Source organism: Bicyclus anynana, chromosome 17 (assembly GCF_947172395.1).
Source record: "Bicyclus anynana chromosome 17, ilBicAnyn1.1, whole genome shotgun sequence".
NCBI lineage: Eukaryota > Metazoa > Arthropoda > Insecta > Lepidoptera > Nymphalidae > Bicyclus > Bicyclus anynana.
Window position 1 is genome coordinate 3,669,045 of NC_069099.1, and position 13,167 is coordinate 3,682,211.

At 38.4% G+C, this 13,167-nt stretch overlaps 1 protein-coding gene across 2 annotated transcripts; it reads right to left on the minus strand.

Moving 5' to 3' along the window:
- Positions 1–4,871: 4,871 nt before the first annotated feature.
- Positions 4,872–11,954, minus strand: LOC112044674 (phenoloxidase-activating factor 3). 2 transcript variants are annotated; one of them, XM_052886437.1, is made up of 8 exons: positions 11,937–11,954; positions 11,627–11,753; positions 10,428–10,576; positions 9,058–9,277; positions 6,935–7,125; positions 6,453–6,561; positions 5,294–5,471; positions 4,872–5,097 (listed from the first exon to the last, which is right to left on the minus strand). In XM_052886437.1, exons 2-8 carry the CDS (start codon positions 11,700–11,702, stop codon positions 4,881–4,883), a joined length of 1,140 nt encoding a protein of 379 aa, XP_052742397.1. In that variant the 5' UTR covers positions 11,703–11,753; positions 11,937–11,954; the 3' UTR covers positions 4,872–4,880. The 2 variants fall into 2 exon arrangements, with proteins under 2 accessions (XP_052742397.1, XP_023936360.2); XM_024080592.2 differs by lacking the exon at positions 11,937–11,954 and having other exon boundaries at positions 11,627–11,809.
- Between the last annotated feature and the right edge of the window lie 1,213 nt (positions 11,955–13,167).

Sequence of the window (13,167 nt, forward strand, 5' to 3'; positions counted from 1 at the left end):
TCATGATTTGAGTTATAGGTTTGTAAAATGATTAGTGGAATATTTATACTTGACATATGAGAAAATATAAATATATGGGGAAAACTATTTCACCCCCTTCTGAAAGTTTACATCGAATTCCATTCGGACGAAGTGGCGGGCGTCCGCTAGTAACTATAAGATCAGTAGGCAATAAATCTTTAGTCGAAGACAACAGGTGCTTAATTTAATCATCCTACCTTCCACAGTGTCTGCTCAGGTCATGAGTGTGCTCCTAGCTTTAGACACAGTTAATTTGCAAAGATAAATTCTCAGCCAAGTCGCAGCTGTGCATCGTCAAACCACATTTTAAAAACATTTTCGTCTGGTGCGCCATAATTTGTAACTTTTCCTCTAAAACCTATTGGACTGAGAGACTGTGTGAGCTAGACATACCACATTATAAGAAGGTCGAAAGTTTTGCTTCTCCTCCTACATACGAGTACAAAATAGTTAGATTACAAAAAAACTACAGTTATACTTAAAAAGCCGTGATAGCCCAGGGGATATGACCTCAGCCTCCGATTCCGGAGGGTGTGGGTTCGAATCCGGTCCTGAGCATGCACCGCCAAGTTTTCAGTTGTGTGCATTTTGAGAAATTAAATATCACGTGTCTCAAACGGTGAAGGAAAAACATCGTGAGGAAACCTGCATACCAGAGAGTTTTCTTGATTCTCTGCGTGTGTGAGGTCTGCCAATCCGCATTGGGCCAGCGTGGTGGACTATTGGCCTAACCCCTCATTCTGAGAGGAGACTCGAGCTCAGCAGTGAGCCGAATATGGGTTGATAATGATGAAGTATAACTGAAGTTACTACAGTTATACTTAAGTAAGTGTAACTGGAGTTACCTAGTGCGGTATCATCATCATCATCATTAACAGTCGATGGACGTCCACTGCTGGACATAGGCCTCTTGTATGGACTTCAAAACATAACGGTCTCGAACCGCCAGCTCCCTGTAACACGCTTGATGTTCTTTGCCAACCCAGTCCGGGGTCGACCAACACTGCGATTTCCGGTGTGGGATCGCCATTCCAGTGCCTTAGCACCCCAACATCCTTTGGCTCTTCGATTGGCGAACCCCCACTAGAAAGCGCAGTGTTGGTCGAAGCCCATCAGGTGGACTGACGAAATCAATTGAGTCGCATTGATTCGCTTGATGCAGGCGGCTCAGGATCGTGATGGAAGTCCCTACAAAAGGATAATGTCCTGCAGTGGACGTCCATCGGCTGATATGATCGGCTGATTGGACGGCCTCCGTGGTGCAGTGGTATGCGCGGTAGATTTACAAGACGGAGGTCCTGGGTTCGATCCCCGGCTGGGCCGATTGAGATTTTTTTAATTAGTCCAGGTCTGGCTGGTAGATGACTTTCGGCCGAGGCTAGTTACCACCCTACTGACATAGACGTACCGCCAAGCGACTTAGTTAGTAGTTAGTTAGTTAGTACGATGTCGTAACGGAACGCTGTCGCTGTCGAACCGGAAAAAAAACCTCCCCTATACAATAACATAAATAATGAATGTTAATACCACCTTAATTAATACCACCAAGAAGAACTTGTAACATAATGGCACATTGCTGTAACTTTAGAGAATGCAAGGGCTGGTGACATCGCAGTCAAGGGTTAACTTGTCAAAAAATAAAAAAAACAACTTTAATGTTGTCACATTAGTCCGTGTATTTGTTTATCGTAAGTTTGTACGAAGCGATTGTGCTTGGTTACTCTCGCTCGATTTATAGCTTCCGGCACATGTTAAAGTGCATTGGGAGAGTGCTTCGTCTAATTTTATTGCGTTACGGTCGTCGCGTTCAATGTACAGTAAACTTTCAATCAATTAGAACCTTTATAAACTAACCGACGCACCGCGGATTCACTCGTGTAATTCCCGTTTCCGTGGAAATACGGGAATAAAATATACTTATATACTTTTTTTTTATTCTTTACAAGTTAGCCCTTGACTACAATCTCACCTGATGGTAAGTGATGATGCAGTCTTAGATGGAAGCGGGCTAATTTGTTAGGAGGAGTATGAAAATCCACATCCCTTTCGGTTTCTACGCGGCATCGTACCGGAACGCTAAATCGCTTGGCGGTACGTCTTTGCCGGTAGGGTGGTAACTAGCCACGGCCGAAGCCTCCTACCAGGCAGACCTGGACCAATTAAGAAAATCCCAATCTGCCCAGCTGGGGATCGAACCCAGGACCTCCGTTTCGTAAATCCACCGCGCATACCACTGCACCACGGAGGCCGCCAAAATCTCACAAATAATGTTGATTTCTAGTAGTAAAAGAATTTTCAAAATCGGTTTAGTAGATCCAGAGATTACTCCTGCAACACTAAAACATTACCGTTTTATAATATTAGTATAGAAGTCTAAATTACATAGTCTGTACTAATATTATAAAGAGAAAAGATAGATTGTTTGTTTTTTTGCATTGAATAGGCTCCGAAACTACTGAACCGATTTAAAAATTCTTTCACTGTTAGGAAGATACACTATCTTCGGGTGATATATATTATTCCCCTATTCCTATGGGTGAATTATCTTAATTCTCTGCGTGTGTGAAGTCTACCAATTTTGGGCCAGCGTGGTGGACTATTGGCCTTACCCCTCTGATTCTGAGAGGAGACTCGAGCTCAGCAGTGAGACGAATATGGGTTGATGACGACGACGACGATTGTATAAGATTGTATAGTGAATAATAAAATCAAGTCGCTTCCAATGGATGTTCGTTTAGATCAGTTCGTTCGTTTAGATTAGAGTGATTCACGAGGCTTATATGAATGTCGTAATATAGAAAATATATCTATCAGAGATTTAAAAAGCGGAGGCACAGCGGCTGCCGGGACTTACTATTCGTGTATTAAAACATGTCTCCATTCCCTAGTCAGTGACTTCGTGGTAACAACGAGTACAACTACAAGCTAAGTGACCAGCGTTATCCCAACCATCTATATTATAGGTATCTTCAAATCAATTGTGAATAGGCATATTCTAGACAAGCCCAATGGTTGCATCTTCAATTACCATTAGGCGTGATTTAAGCCAAGGGTTAACCTATATCGGAAGTTAACACTTCTATTCGTTTAATGTAATTTTACTCCTCTGTATTTTTGGTACAAAACAACTTGTCGGAATATTAGATAGCAGTGCCATCTTACATTCATTAGAGTAACTAATTTGATAGCGATATCTGTTAGCAACGTCAAAGTATGTGTCGTTAATTTGTCAGTTGTTTATCTGTGGACATCTGTCAGCTGACGATCTTGGAGAGAGCACGTGGTAGATCTCAAGTTTATTCAGTTGAACGTTTTAGCTGGATCTAGTCAGTTTAGCAGTGAGTGCGAGCATTGAGTGAATGAATCTGTTATTCGTATAGTCAAGCCATTGCATTGTTAGTTACTTAGCTGGAGGCCAACACGAAGGGGAGCGTTTACATGTAGTAAAAGGATCCTTTAACCCTGCTACTAGCGGTTGCCAGCCCGTGAATGCTTGATTACCTGCCCTATGATAGTTAATCCTGGTTTACGTCTGATAGTATCAGCGCTATGCGTGATAAATATTGTAATTAGAGGGTAGACCTGTAGAAATAAGTCAACGGTATTGATTGATAGTGTTACTTTGTGTATTTACCATCCCTGATATAATGCTTAGAACCTAGTTGAGACATACCACGATATACCGATATTTAGTCATCGTAATTTAGTCCTTTCCCGACATTTTATAAACTCCTAAAGTGTACCTCAAATATTACGAAGAAACGATAATAATATACTCAACAAGAGAGAGCCGTTGATACCAAAATGAAAATGGCTTCAACTTTGTAACGGAGCCATGTTTTGAATGTTTTATTGGCATCTAGAGCAAGCAGGCTTTGTAATTCCAATAAGGCATCTTTTAACCCTAATGCGCTGCACACAAAAATATATCTTAACTCATTGCGTTACAGTTGATTTCAGAACTTTAACTTCGAATCGCTTGCACCGAAATCCAAGCTGAAACGTGAACGATATTCTTGCCTTTATCAATAAACACCTTGTCTTACCGTCGGAGTTAACCAAATAAAATAATATTTATCTGAACAAATAAATAAATATTAAAGTACTGTTTGTTATTTTAAATTAACTAAATGCATTTTTGCAGGCATGAGTATGCTCAAGTATCTATGTGTATTTTTAAAGAGTGTCAAATATATTTGGCACTCATTAAAAAAAAGTCGTGATGGCCTGATAAACTAAGAATAGTTTATCAGGCCAGCCTGATAAACTATTCTTAGTTTATCAGGCTGGCCAAATGCGGATTGGCAGACTTTACACCCGTAAATAATTAAGAAATTTCTCAGTTATGCAGGTTTCACCGTTTGAGACACGTAATATTTAATTTATTAAGAAATTTCTTTATGTACGAATATGTTGTAAGTCAAGGCTCAGAGTCACACAGCGGGTGATGAGCTATGCTAGGAGTATTTCTGTGTGATCAAATCAGAAATGAGTAGAACTGCAGAATCACCAAAGTCACCGACACAGCTCAACGAGTCACGAAGCTGATTTGAAGTGACAATGGACTGGGCACATAGATCGAAGAGCCGATAGACGCTGGGGTCTCAAGGTGCTAGAATGGCGACCCCGCACTAGAAAGCGCAATGTTGTTCGACCCCCACCAGGTGGACTGACGACATCAAACGATTCGCTGGATGCAGGCGGCTCAGGCTGATGTTTGGAAGTCCCTACAAAAGGCCAATGTCTTGCAGTGGACGTCCATCAGCTGATATGATGGTGATGATGATGATGAGGTAGTAGGTACCTATGTTTATTTTTTTTAATGCATTGAGGGAAATCAAATTCTGAGGTTATGTTCGTTATTCTTTAATATGATCTAATATCCAATCCATATACTTTGACACATCTGTATACACTCCAGGATGATCTCCACATTTTTTACCGAAAGAAACAACGCCGTATTGAACGAGACGTATTGTTCCATTAAAGTCTGACTCTACCATAAATGGACCTCCAGAGTCGCCACTGCAAGAGTCCTTTTTCATTGCACCGGCGCAAAATGTTTTAACTGTAGGGCTGAAATATTAATCGTAATAATACTCGATGTGCACTGATTGTCAACAAAATAATTAAAAACCAAGTGCGAAAAATGGATGAATTTTTCGCACTTATACGGCTTGAATTAATATAAATATGTCCGTCTCAGTTTCAACGCGCTAGTGACATAATGAATAGTATGAAATCTTTGCATTAAGGTCGTAAATAATAATACCTGCGGTAGGAAGAGATGCATTCGTCACGTGATTTAATTGGAATTTCGACCTTCATCAGTTTAGTCGTCTGTACGTTATTCTCCATGGTTCCCCAGCCAGCCACAGTCCCTCTGAGGCCCGCGAGGCTCATGGTGCGCAGGTTGTCATACAATGGCAGACATATTGGAGCTGCATTATCTGTAATACGGTGTAAGTGATGATTTTACGGTGATTTTTTATATCAAGCTTTTAGCGTCACACTCACACGATAAATTCATTGAATGGAATTTGAAGTTCCCACAAAAGGCCTATGTCCTGAAGTGAACGTCCATGGCTGATATGATGATGATGGTGATTCATTGAATGGAAGAGTGTGGTGTCGCGACGATTATTTTTGGAATGGGATGGGACGATAATGATATCTATAGCGATAATTTCGTTCTATCCGGGTGTCCCTTGACAGTTTTTATTTTTTGTCTTTTTGTGTTTGTTTTCTAGCTTTTAATATTGTTTAATTAATTATAATAGCTAGTGTACAGTAACACTAACTGTGCGTGTTGCATTGTGGTTAGGCTTAATTTTTACTTAATAAAAGGTTAGCTTGGTATGAAAATGTAATGCGGATGGTTGAAAGTCATTTTACAAGAAGAATGTTAAATTGCAAGTGGAAGGACACAAGAGAAAGGCCAAAGAAATGATGCTTAGAGTGTGTGAAAGAGGACATGCACTTAAAGGGAGTGGATGATGAGTTGACCAGTAATAGAGGCGAATGGAGGAGATGGACATATTTTGCCGACCCCTTATATTCGTAAGAGGGATATCATACTGAAAATGATGACGATTTCATCATCATCATCATCATGTCAGCCGATGGACGTCCACTGCTGTACATAGGCCTTTTGTAGGGACTTCCAAACATCACGATACTGAGCCGCCTGCATCCAGTGAATACCTGCGACTCGCTTGATGTCGTTAGTCCACCTAATGGGGGGTCGACCAACACTGTGTTCTCTGGTGCGGGGCCGTCATTCCAATACCTTGGTTCGAATTTTGTGCCCCGCCCATTGCCACTTCAGCTTCGCGACACGTTGAGCTATGTCGGTGACTTAGGTTCTTCTGCGGAGTTGACGGAGTTGAGCTTTTGCTAATTAGCGTAGATTTAAACTCAACAATACTCACTATACATAATTATAGGTTCACTGAGGCGGAGTAGTGCAATGTCACCACCAGCTGATTTATTTAGTTCATTAAAATTCTCATGGGGTATTATTTCTTCCACATCGATATCCTTAAACAAAGAAAATCTTTAAATATAATGTGTTCTTTTTTCATGAAATTTCGTTTAAAAATTTTAGTACATTGGGTAAAAGTGACTTGATTTTCGAAGTCTGCGTATACTCAAAAGATGTAATACAATAAATTTTTGCTGGTGGGTTCGGCCGTGGCTAGTTACCATCCTACCGACAAAGACGTACCGCCAAGCGATTTAGCGTTCCGGTACGATGTCGTGTAGAAACCGAAAGGAGTGTGGATTTTCATCTTCCTCCTAACAAGTTAGCCCGCTTCCACCTTAGACTGCATCATCACTCATCAGGTGAGATTGTAGTCAAGGGCTAACTTGTAAAGAATAAAAAAAAAAAAATCACTAGTATGATAAATACCTGAACCTTAGTCTCACAAATCATATTAAAGCCGTGTCCTTGACAGTCTGTATCAGTGCTATAATCTAACTCCCCAATGCGCACTCCGGCTATGTTCTGGAACTTGCCATTTAGGATAACACAGTGCGCCGCTGTTAATATATATCTTGAGTTAATTATGCTCCCTCCGCATAAAAATCTTTGACCCATAGCTGTAAATTTTTTGAAAATTTCAAAAGACACTGGACATCGATTTCATTTAGAGTCCCTGCTCACTTACAACTTTTAGTTGGCCGACTAAATCGGCCGAGTATAGAACAGGTTTTGACGGCTTCCGTGGCGCAATGGTATGCGCGGTGGATTTACAAAACGGAGGTTCTGGGTTCGATCCCAGCTGGGCAGATTGAGATTTTCTTAATTGGTCCAGGTCTGGCTGGTGGGAGGCTTCGGCCGTGGCTAGTTACCACCCTACCGGCAAAGACGTACCGTACCGCCAAGCGATTTAGTGTTCTGGTACGATGTCGTGTAGAAACCGAAACGGGTGTGGATTTTCATCCTCCTCCTATCAAGTTAGCTTCCATCTTAGACTGCATCATCACTTACCATCAGGTGAGATTGTAGTCAAGGGCTAACTTGTAAAGAATAAAAAAAGAAGTTGATTTTATTTTCGGTATTCTAGCACAAACGTTCATCTATTGGGGTCTGTTCAACTTTTGGTGCCACTATCATATAGAAATTAAAAAGTTGTTCAACTAAATTGTAAGCGTTTGCAATTTACCTGCCTGCTTATAAATTATAAATAATAATGACATTTGAGACAATATGTCCTTTAGGTTAAAGTAAAATTAGTAATTAGCCACATAAGAAGGCTAGATCGTAATCTTACGAAGTACGAAATTAGCAGTTTACAACAGAACTAAAATAGTCAGCGTATTGGAAGGCACATTAAAGATTTTTTTCGAAAGCAGAAGTGTTGCCATGCTTAATTCTACCGCCAGACTATCTATATGCTTTGTAATAGAGGACATGGTGTTATTATAGGCAAATGTTTACGTCTCAGCGTGATAGAGATGAAGCGATAGGATGTGTTCCTTTTTGTGTAATTTAAGTAGGCTAGTTAATAGTGCCTTCCTTAATAGGACCTCACCGGGATATGGGGGAGTTTTAGGCGAGCGCAGAAGCCTGATGGGGCCCGAAGCCAAGTGTGCTCTGTTTATAGGCCATGGTTTTCTATTAACCATTACGTGAGCTATGTTTGGTTCATTACTACCTACCTTAATCATTGACAATCCATATTTGGCTCACTGTTGAGCACGACTCTCCTCTCTGAATGAGTTAGGCCTTTGTCCACCACGCTGACCAAATGCGGATTGGCAAATTTAACACACGTAGAGAATTAAGAAAATTCTCAGATATGCAGGTTTCCTCACTTCACCGTTTGAGACACGTGATATTTAATTTCATAAAATGCACATAACTGAAAAGTTACGAGGTGCATGCCCCTGACAGGATTCGAAACTATGCCCTCCGAATCGAAGGCAGAGGTCATATCAACTAGGCTATCACGTCTCTCTTTACTTTACTAATTAGTAAGTGAATATTGAAATAGAATATAAACCAGAGAAGCCGTATTGACACTAACAGCCAGTTTCTTCATCTATACTAATATTATAAAGAGGAAAACTTTGTTTGTATGTTTGTTTGATTGTAATGAATAGGCTCAAAAACTACAGGACAGATTTTAAAAATTCTTTCATCATTCAAAAGATACATTATCCACAAGTAACATAGGCTAAATTTTATTTTGGAAAAAAATAGGGTTCCGAAAAACCCTTAAAAAATATCTTAATATTTGGGTTTTTCGGACACAAGGTGTAAAAAATCAACCAGAAAAGTAGGGTACGGGTAGGTAGGGGTAGGATAGGGGTAGTTGAAAGTTTACATCGAGTTTCACGCGGACGAAGTCGCGGGTGACGGCTAGTGTAAATCTAAAGTAACAGTAAAAGTAGTAAGTAGTAAAGAAGATTTTTTCCGTGATTAAGACCGTCACTTAATGACGTTACTTTTACTGTTACTTACGATTAAGAAACTGGCTGTAAATGTTAGAATTGACCCAAGTTGAAATAAGAGTGTATTGTGAATACTTGTAGTATTATAAGCGATGAGCGTCATCCAGGGGTACTCATACAGCTTAGCGAATTCGCCGCCTGTTATGCGCGCGCCGTCGATATCTCCGCAGGAGTGTAGAGGTAACAGACCAACGTTCCGATGATTTTCAATGGATTCAGCAGAGAGATTACTGTCTTCCTCAGGTATCCCTCCACGCGTTTTCGTGTTAACCACGGGAAAGTCTGAGCAGCATACCTACAAATTGTTATATTTCATTACTAGCGGATGCCTGGGACGTCGTCCGCGTGGAAATAAATGTAAACTTTCAACCCCAATTTCACCCACCCATTTTTGAGTTATGGTTTTGTAGAATTATAAGTGGACAGTTGCAGTATGTGTAGCCGTGATAGTGTAATGAATATGACCTGTGCCTCCGATTCCGGAAGATGTGGGTTCGAATCCGGTCCGGAGCATGCACCTCCAACTTTTTAGTTGTGTGCATTTTAAGAAATTAAATATCGCGTGTCTGAAACGGTGAAGGAAAAACATCACGAGGAAACCTGCATAGCAGAGAATTTTCTAAATTCTCTGCATGTGTGAAATCTGCCAACCCGCATTGGGTCAGCGTGGTGGACTATTGGCCTAACCCCTCTCATTTTGAGAGGAGACTCGAGATCAGCAGTTAGCCGAATATGGGTTGATAATGTAAGTGGACTATTAATTATACATAAAACATGCGAAAATATAAATAGAAGGGGCAGTAATAGGGCTTGAACTTTTTTTATGAATATCTGTCATTTTTCAAATTATGTTCACGGCAATAGATAGAGAATACATTTACTATCCAAAAAATGTGAAATGTAATAGGGATAAAACATTCAACCCTTAATTATCAGGTTATGTTTTTGAAAAATGGTCTGTAAACGATTGGCTAAATATTAAATAAGAATTTTGAAAAATTCACACCTACGCAATTAAATAGGGGTTGATTTTTTTATGAAAGTCTGTCATGTTCATTCGACAGAATGTGAAATATAATGAGGATAAAGAAATTCAATGGTCTTAGCCACTGGGGTGTCACGGATCTACATTGAATAATTGAATATTGAAATACGTTGTATTAAAATTAAATATTAAGAGTATTATCATTATAAGCATGTTTTGTTGTTTCCCTGTAATATTTGATGACTTAATCAATTTCGTCCGCAGTTTCGTCTGTGTTTATGTAGTTTTATCGAAAACACTATTATGTTACTGCTTAATATTGTAAAAAATTTAATATTCAGGATAAGGATAAGGATTGAAAAGGACGAAAAAGTAATGTACAACGTAATCAGTAAATATTTGAATATGTGTTATTAAGTATCATATTTTCAAGTGATAATATCAAGCTACAAATATTTACCTTTGGCATACGATTATATGGATCAAAGCCACATATGGCTTTCATAAAAACTTGTCTACTTTCATTGGGCAGAGTACCAACACGGATCATACGTGCGTAGTCAAGGGCTATTTCGCATGATGTAACTGAAACGCAGTCGAAGCAACGACCTGAAAAAAGAATATAAATTCATTATTTACCACTGAAATTGTGTGTTTTTCTTAAATTTCCTTTCTTAAATGTAGCTTATGTGTTCATTGTCTGTGTGGAAACTTTAAACCACGACATTTTTATTTGTCTTTCTATTCTGACGTTCGAAATAGCATCCTCATAACGGTTATTCAGGTAAAAAAAAAGGAAAAACGAAATTTAGGACTAAAAGTAACAATTTGCTACTTTCATCCCGATTATAAGCGTAATATCATTTAAGTAGTATAAGTAATTATATATATATCCGTAATGTATTTTTTGCCTTTTGTACATTCTTAATTTCGTTTCCTTGATGCCTTATATTGCTAAACGTAAAAAAAACTAGAGATTTAGTTAATTAATAAAGTTAGAAATTATGGATGTGGAAGATAGTGGTCAGAAATGTGCCATTTAGAAACCCTGTATCGGAAAATGCATTGTTGGTCAACCCCTAATAGGAAGACCGACGACATCAAGCATATTACATAACCACTGGCTATTAGAAAGGACTTTTGGAATTCCTTGTTTTTTTAATATGACCAATATTCCCATTTCCTTCCAACTAGTCGAGAAAGACAGTATTAGGAGTGAAGACGACAGTAGACCAACGGGGCGGGGATCGAACCACCACCCCTCGGTGATAAGTCCAAACGCTTTACTGTTAAGCTTGAGGCTCTCCTACGTCCAGCAGCTGGATATTCATCTCCTGATAATATATAAATACTCGTGCGTCAAAAAATAAGATTAATACAGGCTAATTTTCAAGTAATGGTAACTGTACTTAGAATCTATACTAATAATATAAAGCTGAAGAGTTTGTTTGTTTGATTGAATGCGTTAATCTCAGGAACTATTGGTCCGATTTGAAAAATTCTTTCAGTGTTAGGTAGCCCATTTATCGAGGAAGGCTATAGGCTATATGTTATCCCCGTATTCCTACGGGAACGCGAACTACGCGGATGAAACCGCGCGGCGTCAGCTAGATCATAATAAAGTTTTATGAAAGTAGATGAGAGATGTAAAATACTTACGTGTCTGTGCAAAAGTAAACAAATTGCGGTTGTTGGAGAGCACAAAAATGAATAACAAAACTTTCAAGGTCACCATGGTTGTTATTATATGAAACTGGTCTTTATTACTAGATAGTAGATGTAGTATCTAAATAGTATACAGTTCAATTAATTATTAAATATATGTAACAGTATGATTTAATTTAAAAAATATATATATAACAGTAATATATATATATATATATATATATATATATATATATATATATATATATATATATATATATATAACAGTAAGTAATATTTTTAACATTAAATGAATATGTACTACTTTGATATGATGATGCTGCTGAACTGAGAACAAACTATTTGAGTTATATATTGTGTACTTAGGTACTCGTAGCTTCGATTGGGCGGTGACCATGATAGGTACATGACCTGCAATATATTGCAAATGACTTCGTCTTATCAGCTGGTATTCCCTGATGCTAAAATCACTAGCTAGCATTTTATACGAGTTTCGTGTTTAATTTTACAGTGATAATTATTGTTGTATACGTATTTACACAAACCAAAAAAGCCCGTAACCAAGTTACAGTAATCCAGCAACCAAGTTACAGGCGTCCTACAGTTTTGTCTGGACAGTCGTATACGTATGTAGTAGTGTCGCCAGTGCCAACTGTACAGATTTTTGTAATCAGTTTGATTGAAATTTCAATTAGATAATACTGCGCAGTTAAAACTGAAGGTGTGTAGCCTCTCAATAGGAAAAGTCACCTAAATTATTAATATTCAATAATTCATACATTTCATCCATGCCTATAAAAACGTTGTGAACAAAAGTTCGATTGATAACGACAAAGAGGTCAGACTCTTTGTCGTTATCAATCATAAAAAATTTGTCCTTCGTCATTTTACAATGCACTTTCCTGTTTATTTATTAACTTTTTGCATTGGGCTATTTATTCTATATTATTTACCTTTAATTGACACATTGTTTTGTACGTACGTAGAGTTATCTGCAGGATAATTTGCTATCTTTGACGTATGCTAATTGACATATACGATACTAGCGGACGCCCGTGACTTCGTCCGCGTGGAAATCAGTGTAAAACTTTCAACCCCCTCTTCACCACTTTAATAAATCACATTAATTCGTATTTTTTTCCTTAATTTATGAACAAATTTATAAAACTGTAACTCTAAAAATTAAGAACATTCAACCCATATTTCACCACCTGCTATTTTTATTTTAGGGTCAAAAAGTACCTTATATTTTGCTTAATATACTATTACTTAAAGTCTAACTTACATATTAATTAAAGCCGTTTCTGAAAGAACCACGGTCTTTCTAATCCTAAAAGCTTATGATTTAATCGGCTTTAGTTAATGCATCAATGTGTTGGAACCGCCTTCAAAGTGATCAGAAGGTAGTACATACGATGTTATTTTTCGCTTTTTAGTTTATTTAGTTTATATTTTAAGTATTTCAGATAGCTTAATTACCTAATATGACACCAGTTTAGCACCGTCTTCAAACAGATCAGCTGGTAGAACATAAT

What these genes read in the sequence shown, in the direction of transcription:
- LOC112044674 (XM_052886437.1), bottom strand. Translation starts at nt 11,702, where the DNA reads ATGGTGACCTTGAAAGTTTTGTTATTCATTTTTGTGCTCTCCAACAAC. An exon ending in CATATAATCGTATGCCAAAG is followed by an intron (nt 9,278 to 10,427) that starts GTAAATATTTGT and finishes AACAATTTGTAG; the next exon opens with GTATGCTGCTCAGACTTTCC. An exon ending in TGCATCTCTTCCTACCGCAG is followed by an intron (nt 5,098 to 5,293) that starts GTATTATTATTT and finishes TTAATATTTCAG; the next exon opens with CCCTACAGTTAAAACATTTT.